The 26220-nt window shown below is 47.7% G+C and overlaps 1 protein-coding gene across 1 annotated transcript; it reads left to right on the top strand.

Moving 5' to 3' along the window:
• Positions 1 to 15784: 15784 nt before the first annotated feature.
• On the top strand, positions 15785 to 19832 carry LOC119324967 (RNA-binding protein CP33, chloroplastic-like). Its single transcript, XM_037598726.1, has 5 exons — positions 15785 to 16160; positions 17286 to 17384; positions 17519 to 17800; positions 18127 to 18322; positions 19570 to 19832. Exons 1-4 carry the CDS (start codon positions 15828 to 15830, stop codon positions 18247 to 18249), a joined length of 837 nt encoding a protein of 278 aa, XP_037454623.1. The 5' UTR covers positions 15785 to 15827; the 3' UTR covers positions 18250 to 18322; positions 19570 to 19832.
• The last annotated feature ends 6388 nt before the right edge of the window (positions 19833 to 26220 follow it).

The raw sequence follows: 26220 nt of genomic DNA, 5'->3' as shown, positions 1-26220 counted from the left end.
AGAAGGCCGGCAACACTAAAGGTATATGTGATATACATGTAATTGATGTGTACCTTACCAGTACTCGTAGTAGCTCCTGGGTATTTGATACTGGTGCGGTTGCTCATATTTGTAACTCAAAGCAGGAACTGCGGAATAAACGGAGACTGGCGAAGGATGAGGTGACGATGCGCGTCGGGAATGGTTCCAAGGTCGATGTGATCGCCGTCGGCACGCCACCTCTACATTTACCTACGGGATTAGTTTTAAACCTCAATAATTGTTATTTAGTGCCAAGTTTGAGCATGAACATTGTATCTGGATCTCGTTTAATACGAGATGGCTACTCATTTAAATCCGAGAATAATGGTTGTTCTATTTATATTAGAGATATGTTTTATGGTCATGCCCCGATGGTCAATGGTTTATTCTTAATGAATCTCGAACGTGATGTTACACATATTCATAGTGTGAATACCAAAAGATGTAAAGTTAATAACGATAATCCCACATACTTGTGGCACTGCCGCCTTGGTCACATTGGTGTCAAGCGCATGAAGAAGCTCCATGCTGATGGACTTTTAGAGTCTCTCGATTATGAATCATTTGACACATGCGAGCCATGCCTCATGGGCAAAATGACCAAGACTCCATTCTCCGGAACAATGGAGCGAGCAACCAACTTATTGGAAATCATACATACTGATGTGTGCGGTCCAATGAGCGTTGAGGCTCGCGGAGGATATAGTTATGTTCTCACTCTCACTGATGACTTGAGCTACTTGATGAAACACAAGTCTGAGACCTTTGAAAAGTTCAAGGAATTTCAGAATGAGGTAGAGAATCAACATGACCGAAAGATAAAGTTCTTACGATCAGATCGTGGAGGAGAATATTTAAGTCACGAATTTGGTACACACTTAAGGAAATGTGGAATCGTTTCACAACTCACGCCGCCTGGAACACCTCAGCGTAACGGTATGTCCGAACGTCGTAATCACACTCTATTGGATATGGTGCGATCTATGATGTCTCTTACCGATTTACCGCTATCATTTTGGGGATACACTCTAGAGACAGCTACATTCACTTTAAATAGGGCTCCATCTAAATCCGTTGAGACGGCACCGTATGAATTATGGTTTGGGAAGAAACCTAAGCTGTCGTTTCTAAAAGTTTGGGGATGCGATGCTTATGTCAAGAAACTTCAACCTGAAAAGCTCGAACCCAAGTTGGAAAAATGCGTCTTCATAGGATACCCTAAGGAAACCATTGTGTATACCTTCTACCTTAGATCCGAAGGCAAGATCTTTGTTGCCAAGAACGGATCCTTTCTGGAAAAAGAGTTTCTCTCGAAAGGAGTAAGTGGGAGGAAAGTAGAACTCGATGAAGTACTACCTCTTGAACCGGAAAGTAGTGCAGCTCAGGAAAATGTTCCTGTGGTGCCTACACCGACTGGAGAGGAAATTAATGATGATGATCAAGGTACTTCGGATCAAGTTGCTACTGAACTTCGTAGGTCCACAAGGACACGTTCCACACCAGAGTGGTATGGCAACCCTGTCCTGGAAATCATGTTGTTAGACAACGGTGAACCTTCGAACTATGAAGAAGCGATGGCGGGCCCAGATTCCAACAATTGGCTTGAAGCCATGCAATCCGAGATAGAATCCATGTATGAAAACAAAGTATGGACTTTGACAGACTTGCCCGATGATCGGCGAGCAATAGAAAACAAATGGATCTTTAAGAAAAAGACGGACGCGGATGGTAATGTTACCATCTATAAAGCTCGACTTGTCGCTAAGGGTTATCGGCAAGTTCAAGGGGTTAACTACGATGAGACTTTCTCTCCCGTAACGAAGCTGAAGTCCGTCCGAATCATGTTAGAAATTGCCGCATACTATGATTATGAGATATGGCAGATGGACATCAAAACGGCATTCCTTAACGGCTATCTTAAGGAAGAACTGTATATGATGCAGCCGGAAGGTTTTGTCAATCCTAAGAATGCTAACAAGGTATGCAAGCTCCATCGATCCATTTATGGGCTGGTGCAAGCATCTCAGAGTTGGAACATTCGCTTTGATGAGATGATCAAAGCGTTTGGGTTTATGCAGACTTATGGAGAAGCCTGCGTTCACAAGAAAGTGAGTGGGAGCTCTGTAGCATTTCTCATATTATATGTAGATGACATACTTCTGATGGGAAATGATATAGAACTTTTGGACAACATTAAGGCCTACTTGAATAAGTGTTTTTCAATGAAGGACCTTGGAGAAGCTGCTTACATATTAGGCATCAAGATCTATAGGGATAGATCGAGACGCCTCATAGGTCTTTCACAAAGCACATACCTTGATAAGATATTGAAGAAGTTCAATATGGATCAGTCCAAGAAAGGGTTCTTGCCTGTATTGCAAGGTGTGAGATTGAGCTCGGCTCAATGCCCGACCACGGCAGAAGATAAAGAAGAGATGAGTGTCATCCCCTATGCCTCAGCCATAGGATCTATTATGTATGCCATGCTGTGTACCAGACCTGATGTAAACCTTGCCGTAAGTTTGGTAGGAAGGTACTAAAGTAATCCCGGCAAGGAACACTGGACAGCGGTCAAGAATATCCTGAAGTACCTGAAAAGGACAAAGGACATGTTTCTCATTTATGGAGGTGACGAAGAGCTCGTCGTAAAGGGTTACGTCGATGCTAGCTTCGACACAGATCTGGATGACTCTAAGTCACAAATCGGATACGTGTATATGTTGAATCGTGGAGCAGTAAGCTGGTGCAGTTGCAAGCAGAGCGTTGTGGCGGGATCTACATGTGAAGCGGAGTACATGGCAGCCTCGGAGGTAGCACATGAAGCAATATGGATGAAGGAGTTCATCACCGACCTAGGAGTCATACCCAATGCGTCGGGGCCGATCACTCTCTTCTGTGACAACACTGGAGCTATTGCCCTTGCCAAGGAGCCCAGGTTTCATAAGAAGACCAGGCACATCAAGCGTCTTTTCAACTCCATCCGTGAAAATGTTCAAGATGGAGACATAGATATTTGCAAAGTACATACGGATCTGAATGTCGCAGATCCGTTGACTAAACCTCTTCCGTGAGCAAAACATGATCAACACCAGAACTCTATGGGTATTTGATTCATCACAATGTAACAAGATTATTGACTCTAGTGCAAGTGGGAGACTGTTGGAAATATGCCCTAGAGGCAATAATAAAAGGATTATTATTATATTTCCTTGTTCATGATAATTGTCTTTTATTCATGCTATAATTGTATTATTCGGAAATCGTAATACACGTGTGAATACATAGACCACAATATGTCCCTAGTGAGCCTCTAGTTGACTAGCTCGTTGATCAACAGATAGTCATGGTTTCCTGACTATGGACATTGGATGTCATTGATAACGGGATCACATCATTAGGAGAATGATGTGATGGACAAGACCCAATCCTAAGCATAGCACAAGATCGTGTAGTCCGTTTGCTAGAGCTTTTCCAATGTCAAGTATCTTTTCCTTAGACCATGAGATCGTGTAACTCCCAGACACCGTAGGAGTGCTTTGGGTGTACCAAACGTCACAACGTAACTGGGTGACTATAAAGGTATACTACGGGTATCTCCGAAAGTGTCTGTTGGGTTGACACGGATCGAGACTGGGATTTGTCACTCCGTATGACGGAGAGGTATCTCTGGGCCCACTCGGTAATGCATCATAATAATGAGCTCAAAGTGACCAAGTGTCTGGTCACAGGATCATGCATTATGGTACGAGTAAAGTGACTTGCCGGTAACGAGATTGAACGAGGTATTGGGATACCGACGATCAAATCTCGGGCAAGTAACATACCGATTGACAAAGGGAATTGTATACGGGGTTGCTTAAATCCTCGACATCGTGGTTCATCCGATGAGATCATCAAGGAGCATGTGGGATCCAACATGGGTATCCAGATCCCGCTGTTGGTTATTGACCGGAGAGCCGTCTCGGTCATGTCTACGTGTCTCCCGAACCCGTAGGGTCTACACACTTAAGGTTCGGTGACGCTAGGGTTGTAGAGTATTTGTATGCGGCAAACCGAAAGTTGTTTGGAGTCCCAGATGAGATCCCGTACGTCACGAGGAGTTCCGGAATGGTCCGGAGGTAAATAATTATATATGGGAAGTCGAGTTTCGGCCATCGGGAAAGTTTCGGGGGTCACCGGTATTGTACCGGGACCACCAGAAGGGTCCCAGGGGTCCACCAGGTGGGGCCACCCATCCCGGAGGGCCCCATGGGCTGAAGTGGGAGGGGAACCAGCCCCTGGTGGGCTGGTACGCCCCCCCCCCTTGCCCCTCCTGCGCCTAGGGTTGGGAACCCTAGGGGAGGGGGCGCCTCCACTTGCCTTGGGGGGCAAGGCACCCCCCTTGGCTGCCGACCCCCCTAGGAGATCCCATCTCCTAGGGCCGGCGCCCCCCTGGGGACCCTATATATAGAGGGGGGAGGGAGGGCAACCGCACCCTTGCACTTGGCGCCTCCCTTCCCCCTTGCTACACCTCTCCCTCCCGCAGACGCTTGGCGAAGCCCTGCCGGAATCCCTGCTGCATCCACCACCACACCGTCGTGCTGCTGGATCTTCATCAACCTCTCCTTCCCCCTTGCTGGATCAAGAAGGAGGAGACGTCACGCTGACCGTACGTGTGTTGAACGCGGAGGTGTCGTCCGTTCGGCGCTAGGATCTCCGGTGATTTGGACCACGACGAGTACGACTCCCTCAACCCCGTTCTCTTGAACGCTTCCGCTTGATCTACAAGGGTATGTAGATGCACTCCTCTCTCTCGTTGCTAGATGAACTCATAGATAGATCTTGGTGAAACCGTAGATTTTTTTTTTATTTTCTGCAACGTTCCCCAACAAAGATACATGATCCATTCGGTCAGAACAGAAGTCTCAGTAGGCCTAGATAAATGCAAGAAAGATGCTCACCCTGAAGCAACAGGGACGTCCATCTTGATCCTCGGCAAAGTCTTCCGAGTCTTTGGAGGAGCAACCTTGGGCTGCTTGGCGAATTTCTCTGTTGGCTCCGGAGTCGACGTCCGAGTGCGCTTCTGCGTTTGGGTACTTGGAGCCATGTTCTTTCCGCGCCCGCCCGCCGGGTCATGGAGTTGCTTGGATCGGCGTTCAGAGCATGGCGGAGAGTCAACCGCCTCCTCGTCATCTAACTCCTCACTTTCCTCCTCCTCTTCTTCTTCTTCTGAAGATTCCCATTCACCACTCTCCTCTGCACTGGCCTCTCCCTCCTGGCCCTGCTCTAGGACTTGTTCACCATTGGGCATCGAATACATGTCAGTAAAAACCTACAAGGCAAGAAGAGTAAAACTCAGTCGAGCTCAAGAGCAGTCGGAATGAATATGCAAAGACAGTGAGAATGAAGAACATACCTTGTCGGGCTGATTGTCATCACTGAAGGGGATGACTCTCCTGGCTCCTCTAGGGTTGTCTTTGTTGCCTGTAATGCTCTTCAACCACATGGTCACGGTCTTGGCTGGCACTTCCTCTGGATGAACATGAGCAGTGTCGTCAGCCCTAGAGTACAGCCACATGGGATGGTCACGGGCTTGAAGGGGCTGGATGCATCGACTGAGAAATACTCCCTCCGTTCCTAAATGTAAGTCTTTTAAGAGATTCCACTGCAAACTACATACGGATGTATATAGACATATTTTAGAGTGTAGTTCACTCATTTTGCTTCGTATCTAGTCCATAGTGGAATCTCTAAAAAGACTTATATTTAGGAACGGAGGGAGTACTTCCAACAAGTCCATGCCAGTGACACCCTCATTGATCAGTTGGACCACTTTCTCAACCAGCATCTTCGTATCCACGTTCTCAGCAGCAGTCACTTTCAGCGAGGAAGGAGTCTGGACACGGTCAAAAGTGAAGTGGGGAAGGCCGGTCGACTGACCTGGGGTTGCGACGTCCTGGCAGTAGAACCAGGTCGACTGCCAGCCCCTAACCGATTCAGGGAGAGTCATGGAATGGAAGAACTTCTCTGCCTCTTCTGGATACCCAAACCCCCACACATCTGAATGACATGGGTTTTCTCATCGCTCGTGTTCGCTTTCTTCACGGACTGAGAATGGATGGTGAAAATATGTTTGAAAAGACCTCAGTGCGGTCGACACCCTAGAAAGTTCTCACACATAGACACGAACGTAGCAAGGTACGTGATGGTATTGGGAGAAAAATGATGGAGTTGGGCACCGAAGAAGTTCAAGAAGCCCCAGAAGAAGGGGTGCGGAGGAAGCGAGAAGCCTCGGTCGACGTGGGTGGCGAGCAGTACACACTCACCCGGTCAAGGCTGCGGCTCCGTCTCCCCCTCAGGCAGCCTTGTTGCACCCTTGGCGATCAGCCCGGACTCCACCAACTCATCGAGATCTTCCTGCCGGAGCGAAGACCGGATCCAATCGCCCTGGATCCAACCTGGCGGCAGCCCCGAGCGAGATGACGACCCGCAATTCTGCTTCTTGCCCTTCGCCACCCTCGTCGCCTTCTTTGCGCGTTCCAGCGCCGCCGTCTTGTCCTTCACCATGGTGGCGGAGCGGTAGCGTCGAGAGCGGAGGAGCCGGATGTAGTGGAGAAGCAGAGGAAGAAGAAAGAAAAATAGACGCGCGCTATGTAGATGCCTCGGCTCCGTCACCTTATAAAGGGCCGCTTCCGAGTGGCTGACGCGTGGGACCAGGCAATCCTGTCAAATCCCGCAACAGTCGCGCGCGATGTATGTGGCAAAAAAGGTGGCATAGAGATCGAGGCGCTATTGTTTATCCGCCCCGCTTACTTCGGCACGCCCGATCTCGCGCGCTTCCCCAAAATTTTGAATCCCGTGAAATTCGGGATACACTGCAATCAATCGTGCCGAAGATTCTGCGCCCTAAGACAGCACTCGGCGGATAATGCTACAAGTTCATTCGACAACCCTTTGAATGGATCAAGGTGACTGAATCGAAGCTGAAGTACCAATGTAAGCCTTCCGTCCTGCGTAAAACACTCGCGAGACACAAAGCTCGGAACAAGTTCAACTTCAACCTACTTTCCACTCGAACCTTAATCCATTCGGGGGCTACTGACGAGGGTACAGACCTAGGGTAGGGTCATAGGCCTGACCTATACGCCCTACCCAAGGTCACTACCCTAGAAGATAAGAAGTCCAAGAGGCAACAAAGAACCCCCAGTCAAAGGTGTCGAGTGCAATCCACTTGACCAATCATATCACTCGGGTACCCCTCCTACCTGTTGTCACTCGACCATATAAGGAATCACTCGACCTACTGAAGACCGGGAGTCACTCAGCACTACAACGGTCGGACATTCACTCCGTAGTCTTTAAGGTCATTAATAGCACTTATGGCTGGCGTTATCAGTAACGCCCCTACTTTATGTACATTAAACCCCTTGTAATGGAGGATGGCTGGGGTCCTGACGCACTCTATAAAGCCACCCCCCTCCTCTGGGACAAGGGTTGGCACCCCTGTAACACCACACACATATAATCCAGTCGACTGCCTCCGGGCACCGAGACGTAGGGCTATTACTTCCTCCGTGAAGGGCCTGAACTCATAAATCTTGTGTGTACACCTTCACCATAGCTGAGATCTTGCCTTACCATACCTACCCCCCTTTCTACTGTCAGTCTTAGGACCACGACAAGTAGCTCACAAGATAATATGAAGTCATCAAGACATGTACAAAGAAAATTAAAGTCAAAAAATTGAGAAACTCTAGAGTTATTCTATTGGATTATATCCAAACGTATAAAAATCTGGTTGATCCTTTTACTAAGGGTCTATCACGTAATGTGATAGATAATGCATTGAAGGAGATGGGTATGAGACCTACACTATGAGTTGTTCATAGTGGTAACCTACTCTATGTGATTGGATCTAGTGAATTAGAATTGGAAGGAAAAATGTTGTTCAACTAAGAGGAGAGTATCCTTACCATTAATAATACCACCCCATGAAGATGCAATACCCTCCTAATCTGCATGGTAGGCTGATATTTATCTTAATGTGTTCTGAGCGTCTTATCTAAGCAGATGTTGTCCTGCAGAATATCTTTTGAAGAAAACACCTATATGAGTTTGATTGTTAAAGTCGCAATCTATGAGAGTGGGGGTGCTCTCTAGTAAAGTAATGAAAGGCCTCGGAGTATGACGCATAAGATCCACCCACGAGGAAGTCCCATGGTAGCCTCATATCAGTCAAGACTTTGTGTGAAGTTAGATTCGCAGAAAAATTGCAGTTCAAGGCCTAGTCCACTGTTCAAGTTTCTTACTAGTGTAGCATAGAGTTTTAGGTGAAAGTTCAACTTAACAGACTCCACTGCAGCACCGGTATATAAATAGTGTTTTAGAACCAAAGGTAAATTTTATGTGCCTCTGAAATCTGGTGGGGGATTGCTGAAATTTGGTCTATGTTAGAAACCCAACAATCATTTTCAGAATTCCTAATAAATCCTAGAGGCCCACTTAGCCCATTCCTAAAAGGTGCGGCTAAAATTTAGTCTCATACTATTAGTTTAGCAGGAGTTGGACCTTCTTATAAAGGAGGGTGTATTCTCATATATATGAGCACGAGAAGAAGAGAGATGTACACGCGCTCCTCCTCCGCTGCATGCCTCGCCTCTTCATGACGCGCACGCTGCGGGTTGCTGAAATGAGCCGAGTCGTTGTTTAATTTTTTGCCACATATGACTGGTATATGAAAGGTGCCACCAGAGCTGAAACGTTTTGTTTGTAGTGGAGATTGAATACACTGTTCGTTTTACCTCTTTGTTTCACCTCCTGAAGCTGTCAGTTCGCCTCCTCCTCCTGTGTCTATAAACGAGAAGTCGGTCCTCTCTAGAGAGACACACCAAAACAATATTTGCCTCACGCCACCTAATTCTAGGCATTAAGCCACTGCTAGGTTCTTTCTCATCCTGACTTGCGGCGTGCACCGCAGGTCGAGACAGTAGACCTCCGAAACCCGCCACTTCGAGTCCTGTACGAGAGAAGCGTGATAAAGTTTTTGGGGAGCGCTTTGCGCAACTATCGAACTCTTCATATTTTTTCTTGAATATGCACGAGTGTGCATATCATATATTAAAGAAGAAGGGCTAAAGAAAAGCCTCCACCATTAGTTACATGAGTTACAAATAGATCACTCCTCACGGCTAGCCCACCTCGCTAACCTACTAAGGAAGGGTGTTACATCCCCTTTTAGTAGGCCAGCCGACATCCAAACTTGACCCTCTAGTCTATTTCTACCAAGAAGCACCCCACAAGACGGTCTAGCACCGTCGAAGACAATTGCATTCCTATGTTTCCAAAGCTCCCACAGGGTCAGCCCAAGAATGGTTCGCAAATCTTTGGTATCGGCTTTGTTGGCCCCAGATTTGTGACATAACCATGACGTGAGAGAGTCGTGCTCCGAAGGCACCCACTCCGGCTTTCCCAAGGCCTGACAGATCTCCGCCCATACCACCCTGGCAAAAACACAAGTAAGCAAGATGTGGTTGATCGACTCCTCCTCCTGGTCACAAAAGGGGCATGCCTCTTAGTGTGGTAGCCCTCGCCTTGCCAGACGATCCGACGTCCAACACTTGTTCTGCAGGGCCAGCCAAATGAAGAACTTGCATTGTGAGGGCGCCCTCGATTTCCAAGTGAGATCCGCTGTTGGTGCCACTTCTCTTGCCCAAAATTTTGCCGCATAGGCCGACCAAACCGTAAACTTCCCAGAGTCCTCCCAAGACCACGAGAACTCATCTTGCACTCCTGCCGTAGGCTCCCAAGCGACCACTTCATTCCAAAGCGAGAGGAATTCCCGCAAAGCCTCCAAAGCTATGTTCGGACCCACATCTTGGGCCCAAGCTCCATCCGCCATGGCCTCACCAACTGTCCGCATGGAGAGAACCCTCGCCGGGATCATGTTATATATCAAAGGAGCGACCTCCTAGGCCCTTCGGCCATTCAACCAGCGATCTTCCCAGAATAATGCTAACTGGCCATCCCATGCGGTACATCGCGTAGCTGCTTTGAAGAGTAGCAGAGATTCTTTGGGAACCTTGATGTTAAACTCCTCCCAAGGCCTGGTATTGTCCGTCCTCTTAAGCCATTGCCACCTTGCTTGCATTGCAACATTTAGCCAGCGTAGATTGGGTAGGCCAAGACCGCCAACCCACTTTGGGGTGCACACTGACTCCCACGCGAACGCGTAGTTTCCACCATTCGCCTCCTTCCTTTTGCACCACAAAAAACCCCTACATATCTTGTTCATAGCTGCGATTGTCTTCATGGGGAGATCTAAGGCCATCATCGCGTGCAAAGGCATGGTGCAGAGCACATATTGCACCAAGGTCAGCCTCCCACTCTTCGGCATCAAGCTCGCTTTCCACTTGGGCAGCTTGCTGGCCATCTGGTCCACGAGGTATTGCAGTTGGGCCGGGGTTTGCTTCCGAAGTGACAAGGGTAGCCCAAGGTATTTGATAGGAAACGATCCCAAAGGGCACCCTAGCATCGTGCATACCATGTTCATTTCCACCTCAGTGCATCTAATCGGCAGAGCGGCAGATTTGTGCATGTTTATCCGTAAACCTGACGCTTCCCCAAAGACTTCAAAGATGCACTGGCAAATGGCAAGATCCAACGGCAAGGGCTTCACAAAAAGTGCCACATCGTCCGCGAAGATGGACAACCTCTTCCTCATACCCGTCTGCGCTAGAGGCGCAAGGACTCGCCTGTCCACGGCAAGCTCAAACAGAAGCTGCAGGGGCTCCATCATTAGAATGAATAACATGGGCGAGATGGGATCGCCTTGCCGCAAACCCATGCAGTTGAAAATTGTATCGCCGGGTTCCCCATTGACCATGATCTTGGTAGAAGAGGTAGCAATGATGCCACAGATCCATGATCGCCACCGCGGCCCGAAGCCCAAGTGTTGCATGATCTCAAGGAGGAAAGACCACCTCACCGAATCAAAGGCCTTTGATATATCAAGCTTCAGCAGGACCGAAGGGTTTCTTAGCGCATTGAGGCGCCGAGCCATGCACTGCACTAACATAAAGTTGTCATGCAAGGATCTTCCTCTGACAAAAGCACTCTGATGGTTGCCAACCAATCTTGGTAGATCCGCCACAAGCCTACACGCCAGAACTTTCTCAAAGATTTTTATGGCCCCATGCACTAGGCTGATAGGCCTAAAGTCACTAACATCCAATGCTACTTCCTTCTTCGGTAGTAATGTGACAAGAATTTTATTGATAGCCGTCATGCCCCTCACGTCCCCGTTGTAGAAGCAACACAAGGCAGCCATGAAGTCAGCCTTAATGATGCTCCAACAAGTAGCATAAAATCTGCCTGTGAACCCATCCGGCCCCGGGGCTTTGTCCGGAGGCATAGCCTTGATTACTCCTTCCACTTCTTCCATGGTGAACGGCTGCTCTAGGTGCGAAAGGTCAAGCGTTGGCAGGTTTAGGAAAGCCAAATTGATGGTGTGCTCCCTCGGAGACAATGAACCAAAAGCCGCAACATAATAAGCATCCACTGCCGAAGCCACCTCCTCCTGCCCCATGTAGATTTGTCCATTATACCGAACGAACCTAATGAAGTTTTTACGCTGCCTGTGGCTAGCATGCTGGTGGAAAAGCCTTGTGTTACCATCCCCTTCTCGGATCTGCAAGAGCCGAGATCTCTGCCTAGCAATAGTTCTCTCAAGAGAACATAATCCCAGCAGCTTCTTCTTCAAACAGCCCCTCAACTTCCTTTCACCATCAGATAGGGTTCTCAAATCCATAGCAATATCCAGCCGCTTGATCACCTCCATAGCAATGGCTATTTGAAGCTTAACATTCCCTATCCATCGATCACTCCACCTTTGAAGGCTCACGGCAGTCGCTCTGAGCTTGTTTTGAAGCGTTAGATACGTATTGGATGCAGCCGGGGTAGATGCCCACGCCATATTGACCACCTCCATAAAGCCCTCAGCCTTGCACCAGAAGGCCTCAAAGCGAAATCTCTTCCTCGTAGTGATGTCCACATTCAGGTCAAGCATCAACGGACAGTGGTCTGAGACCGCTGTACCAAGCGTCGAGAGAAAACAAGTGGGGTACAACTCGTCCCACTCATTGGACACAAAAATATGATCAATCTTCTCCAAGGTTGCATTTCTCCTTTCGTTAGACCACGTGTATCGTCTACCATTAAGGTATGGCTCCTTAAGTTCGAGCCTGTTTAGTCGAGAGTGGAACCTCGCAAGCATCCGCCTATTAACTAGGGCATTGCTCTTGTCCTCCTGCTTCGCGATGAGGTTGAAATCCCCCGCGACGAGCCAAGGCCCAGCATGAAGGTCACAAATGTCCACCAAGTCATGTAAGAATTCCACTTTGTCACACTCCTCCTGCGGCCCATAGACACAAGTGAGCCACCACGGATGCTCATCCTCTGGGCATTTAACGAGAGCCGTAGCCATATGGTTAGTGAAATGGGGGTTTGATAGTTGGGTGACTGAAGCATCCCAAGCTATCAGGATACCCCCACGCGTTCCTAGAGCCGGCAAGTAAAAGAACTTATCATATTTATTTCCGAGGCACTGCCGTACAATGATGTCCAAGACATGCTGCAACTTAGTTTCTTGAAGGCACACAATGGCTGGGCTAGCTGCGTTCACCACTTGAAAGACCGCATTACGCCTAGCAGGCGCGTTGAGGCCCCTAACATTCCACACTATCATCTTGAGGGGATTGGTATTCATCGTCATAGTCAAAGCCTACCAGAGCCACCCAACCAACTCCTAGACATGGAGCAGCTCTACCGGTGCCTCCCAACCAAAGAGAGCCAACACCGCTGTGATATGAGCGTCAGAGAGAGGCCGCGAGAAGAGATCAACGTACATCCAGAGGGCCTCGTCCGAAATGACCTCTCCCTCGTGCGCAAGGCACAACTTACGGATCAGCACTTGCTGCGGTTTTGTAGCTCCGTTCTTAGCAATTCTCGCACTCCTTCTTGGGGTAGCATCAAGCTTCCTCTTCTTCCTCGGGTTCCGAGCCTTTGCCTCTCCAACGCGCTCCGCCGGCAGCGGGAGCACCGGTGCAATGGACAAGCACATCATCTCCCTGAGCCCATCCACACAGACATGTAGGGCATCCCCTACCACAGGCGTTGGTGTACAAGGCGCCGCACTCGGCTGCACAGCAGCATCCACGTCACCAGAATCAACATGCATGGCTCCTTCCAAATGAGAGTCCAATCCCCCATCACGAATAACAATCTGTATGGCATCCCCGCCACCCGAAATTGCCTCCACGTCCTGTGCGCCAATGGCATCTCCCGATCCCGGGTCCACTACCTCCTTTAGACCAGTCACAGGGAGCATGGCTGCCCCCACATCCAGAACGGCCTCATCACGCGGCATGCATGATGCATGGGTGCAACTCGCCTCTGATAGGCTGATCTGAAAAGTGTCCCACACCTCCACCAAATCGAACCCCACCCTGTCGCTCAGGGATAGCTGGCATACGGAGGTGTCCAGAGAATCACCCAACTCCTGTTCCACCGAAAGCGACTGGTCCTGCTACAAGATTACCCGAAATGACCCAACTTGGACTGACGCGCTCGGGGGCAGCGGATCCGAAGCGCACACTCCCTCGGGCCACCCATTTTGTCGCCATCGCACCAACTGCACCGAGGGTGGGGAGCCAATGGGCGTAGCACCCACTGCCTGACCCCCTGGGCCCAAGGCCCCATCAACCACACCCTGCGCAGCCACGACACCCGGGCCCATAGGTGTATCATTTGCAGGTCCTGTGATTGGCCGCCCTGCCAATAGAGACAAGCCCGGGCCCCCAGTAGTAACCGAAATGGCGCCAGTGACGGCAGCCACGCGGGTACCACTGACCTCCTCCACGACCGGGGTCAAATCGTTTTGAATCCGCTTACACCTGCCTGCCGGCGGCGCCGCCGGCACCGCCGTGGACGAGCCCACCAAACCCGGTGAGCCAGCATCATTTCCACCAAAGCCCGAAGAACCGCGCCCACCATTGCCCCGCGGCCCCCCACAAGACTGCCTGCGCAAGGGATCATCATCGCCGGACGGCGGCGAAGGCGGCAGTGGTGGCGGTGGCTGCCGCCCACCAGAATCACCACCACCCACCGGATCTCCCAGGACAGATATCTCAATGTGATACCAGAGAGCACACGATCTTCCACCCGTTGGCGTTCCTCGGCCAGCCTCCTCCGACCAGAGAGTGCGCCTCAGCTCGTCAATAAACAGGAGGCGGCGGCGTGGGATTAGCCGCGGCCTGTCCGTGCGCAGCTAGACGCGAAAGTCCGCCATGTCCAGCTGGCGAGCCGTACTGTCGTCCACTCCAACGACATAGCCAAGCCCACGCAAGACCACACTCGCCGTGCGCTGACACCAGGCATGAGCCGACACACCCCGCAGCGAGACTGGAACAAGGTAGGGGAGAGGGGCCGCCGTGGCCTGCGCCTGCCTGATCCATGGCCGGAGCGAGAGCTCAAACCAAGGGGAGGGAGCACGGCCTTCCCGCACCATCCGATCCCGGACTGCACCCTCACGGCAGAGCACGAGAAAATCTTTGGGGAAGAAGGCCGACATGTCTTCAGGGCCGATGCCGAACGCCTCATGCAGCGCCACTGCAGCCGAGGCCAAGTCCACCTGCGGCCTTGTACCAGTGATCGTGACCAGGACAGCCCTGGCAAGTTCCGCCTCCATCAGGCGAGTATCTTCGCCCGCTTCCAGGAAGCAGGCATCCACCATGTCGACACCATCCATGCACGGCCGCGATGGCACGACATCCACCATGCTAAACGGCACCAAGAACTCCGGACTCGACGCAAAATCCCCGGGTGGCGGCTGAGACGCGGACGGCGCGCGCGGCGCACTAGGCGCGGGCGGCGCACGCACAATGTCACTCCACAGCCTGACAGCACCAGGAGGCGGCGGACCGGGCGGCGGCGGCGGCAGGGGGGAGAAAGCGAGCATCTTTGAGGCTCGGCGCCGGACGGCGACTGCTGCCACAGCGCAGGCGGAGGGCGCGGCGGCTGCTCCACCGGGGAACGACTGCGAGGACGAGTGCACCCACGCGAGATATGCCCCCGCCCACGGCAGCGCCCGTAGAAGGGCGGATTGCTGCAGTCCGCCGAGATATGCCCATCACTGTCGCAATTGTAGCAGCAGCCGTACAGCTCCGGCGGCAACCTGGAGGACGGCGGTGGCCGGGAAGCAGGGAGAACACGAGCCCTCCCAGAGCGGCGACGCCAGCGCAGGGGAGGGGGCCGGCCCTCCGGGGCCCTAGGACGACGGCGCACCTTCGTCTGCCAGCCCCCGCCAGCCAGGGGAGCAGGAGCAGGACGGATGCCACAAATTCCGGCGATCACTTCCTCAATGACGACTTCTTCCCTGACGTCGACGATCTCTTAGACGATATGGGTGACAACAACGTCAACGCCAATGCCAATGCTACCGCCGCTGCTCAGTATGTGTTCATGTCTTTTCTGTTTGAGTTCTTACTAGGTTTCTTGTTCTAGATATGTTTTGTTCAAGTTCACGATTTCACATGCTATTTGTGTACTCTCTTTGTTAGATTGCATGATTTGCTTGTTTTTGTTATTGTGGTCATGTTTTATCTAGTGTTTATTTTAATTAAATCATATGGTAAATTGCTGGTATTTTCGACAAAGAATACCCGAAGCTGATTTTGGACGTTGCCGCTTTGCGGAGGATAATAAACCCCAGCGAGCCCAGCCCGCCGTTTGGATATTTCGCCGTTGCCTTCAGTTCTGCTTGCCTCCCAACAATGGCTCTCCCCCTCGTTCGCCTCCTCCTCCCCTCTCTCCCCGCGTGCCAGCCGCCGCTCCGTCACCCCGAGTACTCCGCTCCACCTCGCCACAGCCACGTCTCCTTCGCGGTCTCCGCTGCCGCCCGCTCCTCCGGCCACCGCTTGGCGTTCGCTGTCTGCGCTGCTAGCGCCTCGGTCGCCCCGGCGCCTGCGGAAACGGAGGCGGATGCGGAGGATGAGCAGCCCGTGGGGCCGAAGACGCGGCTTATCGCGATGAACATCCCATGGGATTTCACGCCCGACGACATTCGCGTTCTTTTCGAGAAGCAAGGCACCGTCGTCGACGTGGAGGTAACCGTTTGTTTCTGTTGCCTTATCCGCTTCAAGGGAAAGGAACAAAGAGCGAATTGCGAGTAACCTTTAACCGGGCGGGATGGTGAATTTATGCGAATCCAGAAATTGCCGTATGAAGTGGCAATGATCTATGGTTACTTAAGTTGCAGGGGATACCAGTATGGTTCAGATATATTGCCATCACCAGCATGTTTCTGGAAAATGAACTTATTTTTTTATATATAGTGCTCTAAAGTTTTTTTTTACATGGTAATACATGTCTCATTCATATCATAAAGATTAAAGTACAAGTCACGTAAAGACCGACATGACAAAACTGAAAAGCTACCAGAACATCTCCGAGCTTGACACCAACGCCCATCACGTGACGACAGCAGCCACCGAAGAAAAGAATGATGGATCGCCTCCTCACCCGAGCTCGACGCGGCTCCATCGCTGATATGCAGCTTTGCGGACCTCCAAGGTGCCTCACCAAAAGTGAAGCCATTACCGTTGAACGAATCAGACCGGGGCAACACCCCGGACACGCCATCGAACTCCAGATCTGGCACCCCACCGCGACTTTTTATCGTTGTTACGCCGTACAAAAGGAAATACGTAGTAGCGCACTAGCGCATATGTAGGACAGTAGGAGACTTAACATTTCTCATCTCCAACCCAATATATTTGAAACTGTATCTCAGAGTAGAGGCCCACCTTAACAACTGGTTTTACCACTCCAAGGTATTGACTTGAAGTTGGACTGATTTGGTCTACATGATTTTGGTTTGGTGCACGACCATGCCACGTATTTTGGATATGCCAGTTGCTGCAATGCTGATTCAAGCTGTATCGTTAATGCCATATACTCCTTCCATAGGGGAGACGTGTCTTGTATCGCGTTCATTTTTGTATTCTTCCCTTGACTAAATTATGTGGTTGTGTCTAGCATTTAGATACAATTCACATGTACTATTGGATGTACTTGATGCATATTGGTATACATACTTATGCATGTTTCATATTGGAAAATGTGGAGTTTGCCATACAATGCATTTCAGAAGGGATTTCCTGATTAATTATTTATGAAAAAATGTACGCCAGGAACTTCATTAATGATTGCTTTTCTTTCTGATTTTCTAGCTTTCGATGCACAGTTCCAAAAAAAACAGAGGGTTGGCATTTGTAACCATGGGTTCAGAAGAGGAGGCTCTTTCAGCACTCAAGAATCTCAATTTGTCTGTAAGTGCAAGATTGTTAGCGACAGAATGTCTCCCTGTGAGACATAACCTGCGTAAATCATCATTACTGTTATTTTTGTAGATACCGAACTACTGGTCATTGTTTATCCCCTGATCTGCCTATTCTGTTTGTAGACTTTGAATGATAGAACGATTAAGGTGGACTTTGCAAAACCTAAAAAGAAGCAACCTGCTGTGCCATCAGTTCCTGTGGAGAAAAATGTTGTGTTTGTGGGGAATTTAACATGGAGAGTGAGATCCCGTCATCTTCGGGAGTTATTTGCCTCAACTCCAGGTGTCCAATCAGTTGAAGTTATCTTTCATACCACCACACCAAGGCGATCTGCTGGCTATGCATTTGTTTCCTTTTCCTCGAAAGAGGAGGCAGAGGCGGCTATTTCTACCTTCAATGGCAAGGTACATTATTCTGAAATGTTGTATGTCCAACATAAAAGGATGTTGCTCATTGCTGTTCAAATTATAGTGCATGAAAATATGCTAGTACAAGGTAAATGCTCACACCACGCACGCACATTGTTACGAAAAATATTGCTGGCAACATCTGTAAACTTAATTCGGGAACACATTGTCCCACTGAAAGCTCATGGACGTGTGTACTCCAAATAAATATCGGTTTACCGCATCAATCTTAAGGATTAAATACCTCAGTGGGTGTAAACCAACAACCTTACTGCCACCAGTAGACTCAGGGTCATCTGTCTGACCTGTTAATCTTACCACAGGAATTGATGGGACGATCCATTAACGTGATGTTCAAAGAGGACACTGTCAAAAAGAACAAGTCTTCTGATTCTGAGGAAGAGAAGTTGGAGGAGGCAGAATCATCTGAGGAGAGTGATAGCTAAGAATGGATTATTGTGAGAACCACAGAAAGAAGTTCAATGAGTTGATCTGCAGGACTATAATGCTCTTTTTCTAGTAATAACTCTTTCTCATACTTGATCATATTTATTCTTTGCACTCATTCAGTTATTGAAGGAGGAAGCTATATAAATGTGTGAGAAATTAAACATCCTTTCTTCTAAATGGCTAATCTAATAGCATGTCTGTTTATTTAACTAGCATGGTGACCCACATATGTACGCAGCTAGATTTAATATGTATTATTATATTTGAGATTGCTTTATCTTAAGGATGTTTGATCCCAGGGTGAGCTATGTTCCAAATGTAGCGAAAATATACAGCTTGCTGAAAAATGACTACAATTTGGTAGAAATATTTTGATTAAGTTTATTAGATTGTTGGTAAGTATTGACAACAAAAGACCAATGACATTGAAGTCTGCGGCTTGCCATGTAAGAACATGGACATTCATAGTACCAATCTTCAGCTTTCCCTCAACCACTCCTTGTCCCTCGGAGTTTTCTTCTCATGATAATCTTTTTAGAAAAATTTCACCAAAAATTAAATCTACCTCGTACATACAATCTTGCCTCTTGTTCTAATAATATAATAGTACTCCCTCCGATCCATATTACTTGTCGCTCAAACAAATGTATCTAGCACTGAAATATATCTAGATACATCCATTTGAGCGATAAGTAATAGTAATATGGATCGGGGGGAGTTTTTTGAGGAATCACCGGGGGGCGAGTTCTCCCACCTGAATATATTGCTCAAAAGCTGCTAAAAATCAAGAGGGAGTACCCTCTTGAAGTTTGGCTGATCCAGTTTATAAGGGAAACTGGATTGGAGGGAGTAGTAGATTTGAAACACTATAGTCTCGACAGCGACGAGCAATATAGCTTATGATAATGTACGATGCTCTGGTTGCCTAATATTATTTCATGCTATAAGTGAACTGTCTTCATTTTGTATTTTTGCCAAAATGTTCCCTCTGACCTCTTGAACTTTGCATCTTAGCAAATGCTTGCATCATTTTGGCCACTGAAAGTACTATTCCCTTCGTTCACAAATATAAGATGTTTTGGATACATACGAACTGAAATAAGTGAACAGACACACTAAAAGGTGTCGATATGCATCCAATTCAGAAAAAAGTTCGAACATCTGATATTTATGAACATAGGGAGTACTATTCATACAGCACTATTCTTATGATTGTTTATATGATCCAGTTTACAGTTAGAAAATGACAGAAGTGGTTATGGCAGCATTATCTTAATCATGATTGTTTAATGATATTGACATTTCTTCTTTCACAGGGTTACCAAGCTCCTGGTTGATTTCACCCGTCCCATAACTCTTGAATTGTCAAATACTGTGTTCTGTAAGTTCCCCTCTTGATATGGATGACATTTGGAGGTTAGCTTGATGCTAGAGTACACGAAATCTGTGAGCTGTTGAAATCTGAGTTAATTTATTGTAGAATATAAGTGTTAATGATGAATTTGAGAGCAACCTGCTGACGAATTTGACTATATTTTTCTCTTCTGTAATGAAATTTATTGAACATTTTTTGGCCGCTTCTCTAATGGTCATGTGTATTTCAGGGTCAGGCTGCCAATTTAGCTTCATTAGCTACCCATCCGTGCTAATGAAATTCACATACAAAACACTGAAATACATAAGTACAAAGGCATACACATTATTATTCATTTGCAGTTTTACAAGTTCACATAATACAATGACATTCACATAGTACAAAACTTTTACAAGTCCCACAACCAACTTATGTATCTACGTCTAGTCATCTCAAGCAGTCTACAAATCTCGCCTTGCGATGTCACTGCTATATATCTGCTTGCCGATATATCTGCTTGCCGGGTATCACAAGTAACCTGTATGATACACAAAAATTGGTTAAGGCATGCAAGTAATATAACATATATTTTTTCGTTTATTGAATGTAGTTGAGAAAATCATACCCCTGCCCCCGACATTGGATGTGGCGGCAGACAAACAAACATGAGTCCATACCTGCTGCCATTTATATCTCTAAAAGCACAGCTGCCTTAGCGCATGTTCTTTTTGTGGAGTGCAACTAAATTGATCTACATGTCAAAAGTACGGACAGGTTATTGAAAATAAAGCAAACCATTTATAACAGCAACATTTTGCAGAGAAGTTTAAGCAATTTCCAGTTGAGAACAAGTTAAAGAAGTTTGCATTTTACTCCCTCCGTCTCAGTTTACAAGTCCTACGCATATACCTAGGTTGCCAATTTGATCACCCTAATATAAACTATATAACACAAAAATTATGTCTTTTGAAAATAGAACATCTGAAGTTTATATTGGTATATTTTTTGTAATATATTACTTGTATTAGGTTGGTCAAATTGACGACCTAGGGGTACGCGCACGTCTTGTAAACTGAGAGAGAGGGAGTAGCAAAGAAGTTGAAGCAATCTGCCTTTTACAAAGAAGATGGATCAATTGTAGCATACACGAAACTTGAAGCAGTAGGAGCACCACTAACATTCATGATCATACGCCGTGCCGCCCAATCCCAGCTTATCTGTCCGACTATAAATCCACCACTACGCCGCCCTGAACCCTAACCCGACTATTCTCCGGTCTAGATCGTCGTCGCCCTCAAATCTCTAATTCAATGTCGATGTTGTTTGAGCCATGGTGCGGAGCTGCCCCACATAATATGTCGAGCACGCCCTTGCCGATGAAACAAAATCACGGTGGAGGTCGTCGCGCTGGTCATTGCTCGTGAGGTCACTGCCGCCGCGACCGTCGACCGTAGCTCCTCTTCAAAGTTGGAGTTGGAGGAGGAGATGAAGGTGGAGGGTTATGACTTCTCCTTCGAGCAGACCCACGCCGAGCACCGCCAGGCTTTGGAAGAGCACCTCGCTAGGCTTGCGAGTGGAGTGGAGTTGTGACAAAGTAGCCATACTGGAAGGTGCGACTGGGTCACCTCCTTGGAGAGCTAATGCTTATGCTTGTTGGGTATTTTTCACGCCCAAAAAGCAACCACCGAATTTTCTGTAATTCATAGCACCTAACACAAGCATCATGGGACAACTCACCCATACATACAACCTGAGGGGAAGATGCACTAGTGGCAAAAACCATCTGGTGAAAACATCACGGGAGTGAAGCGTGGTGGGCCTATACCATGAGAGAATAGGGGGGAATGGGACCCCTGGCAGTGGAAGAGTCAGGGGAAGCTGGGTCATTTGACAGAAATGTAAGGTCTGTGCGGCTCATTCATTCTTGAAAAAAGAGGGGAGGGGCGAGCCAGTGTATAATTAACAGGTACATTCAATGGTAGAGACATCAATGGCTATGTGTAAATTAGCTTCGGAGGCCGAGCAGTCTCAATTTTACTACACGATTTGGCAATGAATGTTCGGCTAGTCACCGTTATAGGTACTCATGATATTGTGTTTAGAGAGGTAGATAGATAGGACGTAGTCTTGCTCGATCAGGACCCTCGCTTTATTGCGAGGCAAAATTGCGTGAAAGAAGAAAAAATGGAAAAGGATGAAAATGTAATCGGATTCATGATCCAGTAAGAAATCCCAATTCGGGTGTTTGTTTGGATTTTTTTTCCTATGATGTACTATTCAATTCTCGATGGTGAATCGATTTGATAGATCAGATGTTGTTATTCCTAGTCCTTATGGACTAACCCAAAAAGTGCAATGTTGAAGATGACTCCGGCAGATCCCGGTGTCCCGGCGTAGTGATTAGGTTGGAGGGAAAACAGGAAACGAAGTTACCCAGGTTCGGGCTGTCGAGAAGAGATAATACCCGACTCCTGCTCATGTATATTGTGATTGGGGTGTACAAAGTACGTGTATAAACCAAGGGTGGTATCTATCTATCGACTAGCTTGGCCTGGACTTATACTATAACATACCAGGGCCCCTAGGGTTACACAACCTAGTCGGTTGAGGGGAATCTTCCATGCCTCCGGCTTCCTTGTGTTGGACGACAAGGCTTCTAGAGTCTTCTCTTACGAGGCTCATGGGTTAGACTGATGGCGGGGCAGAACTGACATAGGGGGCCTCGGGCCGGCAACTGACAAGGTGAGGCACCCTTGGGTCGTGACACCGTCATACAAGATGTAAATCGAGTGTGGGGCAGAAGGTTATTGATCCTTTATTTTGCGGAGGCGGTAGCTTGTCATAATATTGTTTCAGGTACAACTAGTGATGTTATTCCCATTCTTATTTTGATCCGACCCTGTTCCCCAACCAGTTTTGTTGCTCACTATAAGAGTCAAGTGAGAGCAGCTAATTTAGATGGAAAAGGACACCAGAGTCTACTAGTTAAAATTCTATCTGGTAAAATGAAAGAATTATAACATTCTTAAAATGATAGATAGGGATATAGCGAATAAACCATTTTGTAGGAACAAAGTATGTCTATAAGAGGGGGGGGGGATGAATGGGAGTTTTAAATTTTATTTGGAAAACTCAAAACATTCAGAACCCAGCAGCGAAACGAATTAAAAACAAACTACAGCGAGCTAAAACGAAGTACCGAAGGGAAGTTAAGTTATGCATCGAACCAAATCACATGAAGAAAAACTCGCCGAAAGTAAACGTGGGTGACAGATGTAACCGGTGATGCTCGATGGCGACAGGGAATTTGTTCGACCAGTTCGTCCTTCTACACAAGGACTACGTCTGGTTGGAGGGGCTGTGACTTAACACGGAAGATAAACTCTCTTCACCCTATTCTCCCCGACAATTGGTTTGTCAACCGATGCCGATCACTCATGGTAGATACTTGAAGGCGATCTCCGAACCTTTACAAACTTCTTCTTCGAGAACCACAATCACTCTTGGTCTCCGAAGAAATTGACACCTAACCGTCTAGAGAGTTTGCAGCTCTCAAGAGTAATAGGTGGAGCGTAATGGACTTAGATTCGAGTGATGCCGAACCACTATCTAATTCTTCGGCTCTAGGGGTTTTTCTCTCGGTGGATTTTAAACTCAGATCGCTCAGAGAGGGGGTTGCTCAAAATCTTCTCAGAATCAAAAGGAGCAGCCCCGGACAAAGCCGGTGCGGGGTAGCTATTTATGGCCGCAGCCTTCCCGGATGGGAAATGACCATTTTGGACATGAGGTCCAGCCAATGGCAAACTGACACGTTTGCAACGGTCAGATTTTGGAGCAACGGTAACATTACTTGAGGAACAAGTAATGCTAACTCCTTGGTCTGAGTCAAATCTCTCGCGGGGAAGAAGATCTCAGTCTCTTGCTGGCAAGTATTTGCTCAGAACACAAAGAGATTTCTCTCGCAACTTTCATAGAATTTGGGTTTAGCAGCAGAGAATCAAAGTTTCAAACGCTACACCCCTCTTAATAGTAGGGTGGTCCTATGACTCAATAAAGAGAAGAAGAACAACGAAATAAATGCTATGTCTTCGCTTCGTCTTCAATCTCCTCGGACGCAGTCATCTTCCTTAGATAGGCACTAAACCAAATGCTTCTCTTGAGCAAATTTCGAGGGGTAACTCTTGTCATCATAATCTTCGATGATAACCTTCACTGCAGCGCAGGGAGATTATCTTCGTCGTTTTCATCAAACTCCTCGTGATCTCAGGGACCTGTTACTTTGTGTGCACTAGCAAACACATAAGTCCAAAACTGTTTTATGTCAACAAGCTCAAAACATAAGGGGCCTATCATTGCACCAACACATTTTGAGCCCCGTAAATGGAGGTAGTCCCCCAACTCGAAACTACTTCCCATATTTTGAATTCAAGAGTTTCAATATACCAGGTTCTACTACCGTTCAACCCAATCATCGTCAAAACCTGGGTTTGATCGTGGCTCAGAAGGAACATTAACTAGATGACTTGCATGTGACTATTCAGAGTCAAAGATTGAGCCAAAGTTTGTAGTCCTTGAATGAGCACTCAAAAATATTCCAGACGATCCTCATGATTGTTGGGAAACGTAGCAAGCAATTTCAAAAAAAAAATCCTACGCTCACACAAGATCTATCTAGGAGATGTATAGCAACGAGAGGGGGAGAGTGTGCCCACGTACTCTCGTAGACCGAAAGCGGAAGCATTTGACAACATGGTTGATGTAGTCGAACTTCTTCTCGTTTCGACCGATCAAGCACCGAACGTGCGGCACCTCCGAGTTCTGCACACGTTCAACTCAATGACGTCCCTCGAACTCTTGATAGCAAAGTGTCTAGGGAGAGTTTCATCAGCACAACGGCGTGGTGACAGTGATGGTGAAGTGATCCGCGCAAGGCTTTGCCTAAGCACTACAAAGATATGATAGGAAGCGTAAACCGTGGAGGGGGGCGCCGCACACGGCTAGGAATCAATGTTGTGTGTTCTAGCGGTGCCCCCCACATATATATAGGTGGGAGAGGTAGGGGAGCAGCAAGGGGCGCCCCAAGTAGGAGGGATCCTACTTGGGCGCCACCTCCAAGTCGGCCTCCCCTCTTCCATAAGTATCAGAGGGGGAAGGAAAGAGAGGGGGGAGGGAAGGAAATGGGGAGGCCGAATCCTCCCCTTTCTTCTCCCTTCCCTCCTTTCCTTCTCCTCCTATTTCGGCCTATATGGGGGCGCACCAGCCCCTTGTGGGCTGGTCTGTCCCTCTCTTCACCCAATAAGGCCCATATCTTTGCCGGGGGTGCCCGAAACCCCTTCCGGTGACCCGATATGTACCCGGTACCCTCCGGAACACTTCTGGTGTCCGAATACTATCGTCCTATATATCAATCTTTACCTCTCGACAACTTAGAGACACCTCGTCATGTCGGTGATCTCATCCGGGACTCTGAATAACATTCGGTCACCAAATCACATAACTCATATAATACAAAATCGTCATCGAACGTTAAGAGTGCGGACCCTACGGGTTCAAGAAATATGTAGACATGACCGAGACACCTCTCCGGTCAATAACCAATAGCGGAATCTAGATGCTCATATTGGTTCCTACATATTCTACGAAGATCTTTATCGGTCATAACGTTATGACAACATACAATATTCCCTTTGTCATCGGCATGTTACTTGCCCGAGATTCGACCATTGGTATCCACATACCAATTCAATCTCGTTGCCGGCAAGTCTCTTTACTCGTTCCGTAATACATCATCCCGCTACTAATTCATTAGTCATTTGCTTGCAAGGCTTCTTATGATGTGCATTACCGAGAGGGCCCAGAGATACCTCTCCGATGCTTTGAGTGACAAATTCTAATCTCGATCTATGCCAACCCAACAAACACCTTCGGAGATACCTGTAGAGCATCTTTATAATCACCTAGTTATGTTGTGACGTTTTATAGCACACAAAGCATTCCTTCGATATCCGGGAGTTGCATAATCTCATAGTCGAAGGAATATGTATTTGACATGAAGAAAGCAATAGCAATAAAACTCAATGATCAATATGTTATGCTAACGAATGGGTCTTGTCCATCACATTATTCTCCTAATGATGTGATCCCGTTCATCAAATGACAACACATGTCTATGGTTAGGAAACTTAACCATCTTTGATTAACGAGCTAGTCTTGTAGAGGCTTACTAGGGACACGGTGTTTTGTCTATGTATTCACACATGCTAAGTAATTGGAGAAGCCTCCCCCAAGCATGTGGGAGACTCTCTTCTTCAATTTGCACAAAGTTAAATATTTCCTTTAAGACAACTTGTTTCTTATGAGCAGGGAAATATTTTTCAGAGAAGTAGTAAATCATATCCTGAGGACTACGCACACAACCAAGAGCAAGAGAATTAAACCATAACTTAGCATCACCCTTTATTGACAAAGGAAACAACTTAAGAATATAGTAATAGTGATTTTTTCCTCATGAGCAAATAGGGTGGCTATATCATTCAATTTAGTAAGATGTGCCACAACAGTTTCAGATTCATAACCATGGAAAGGATCAGATTCAACCGAAGTAATTAACTCA

This window comes from Triticum dicoccoides, chromosome 6B, assembly GCF_002162155.2.
Source record: "Triticum dicoccoides isolate Atlit2015 ecotype Zavitan chromosome 6B, WEW_v2.0, whole genome shotgun sequence".
NCBI lineage: Eukaryota > Viridiplantae > Streptophyta > Magnoliopsida > Poales > Poaceae > Triticum > Triticum dicoccoides.
This window is presented reverse-complemented; position numbering and strand designations above follow the sequence as displayed.

What these genes read in the sequence shown, in the direction of transcription:
- LOC119324967 (XM_037598726.1), top strand. Translation starts at nt 15,828, where the DNA reads ATGGCTCTCCCCCTCGTTCGCCTCCTCCTCCCCTCTCTCCCCGCGTGC. An exon ending in GCACCGTCGTCGACGTGGAG is followed by an intron (nt 16,161 to 17,285) that starts GTAACCGTTTGT and finishes CTGATTTTCTAG; the next exon opens with CTTTCGATGCACAGTTCCAA. An exon ending in TCAAGAATCTCAATTTGTCT is followed by an intron (nt 17,385 to 17,518) that starts GTAAGTGCAAGA and finishes TTCTGTTTGTAG; the next exon opens with ACTTTGAATGATAGAACGAT.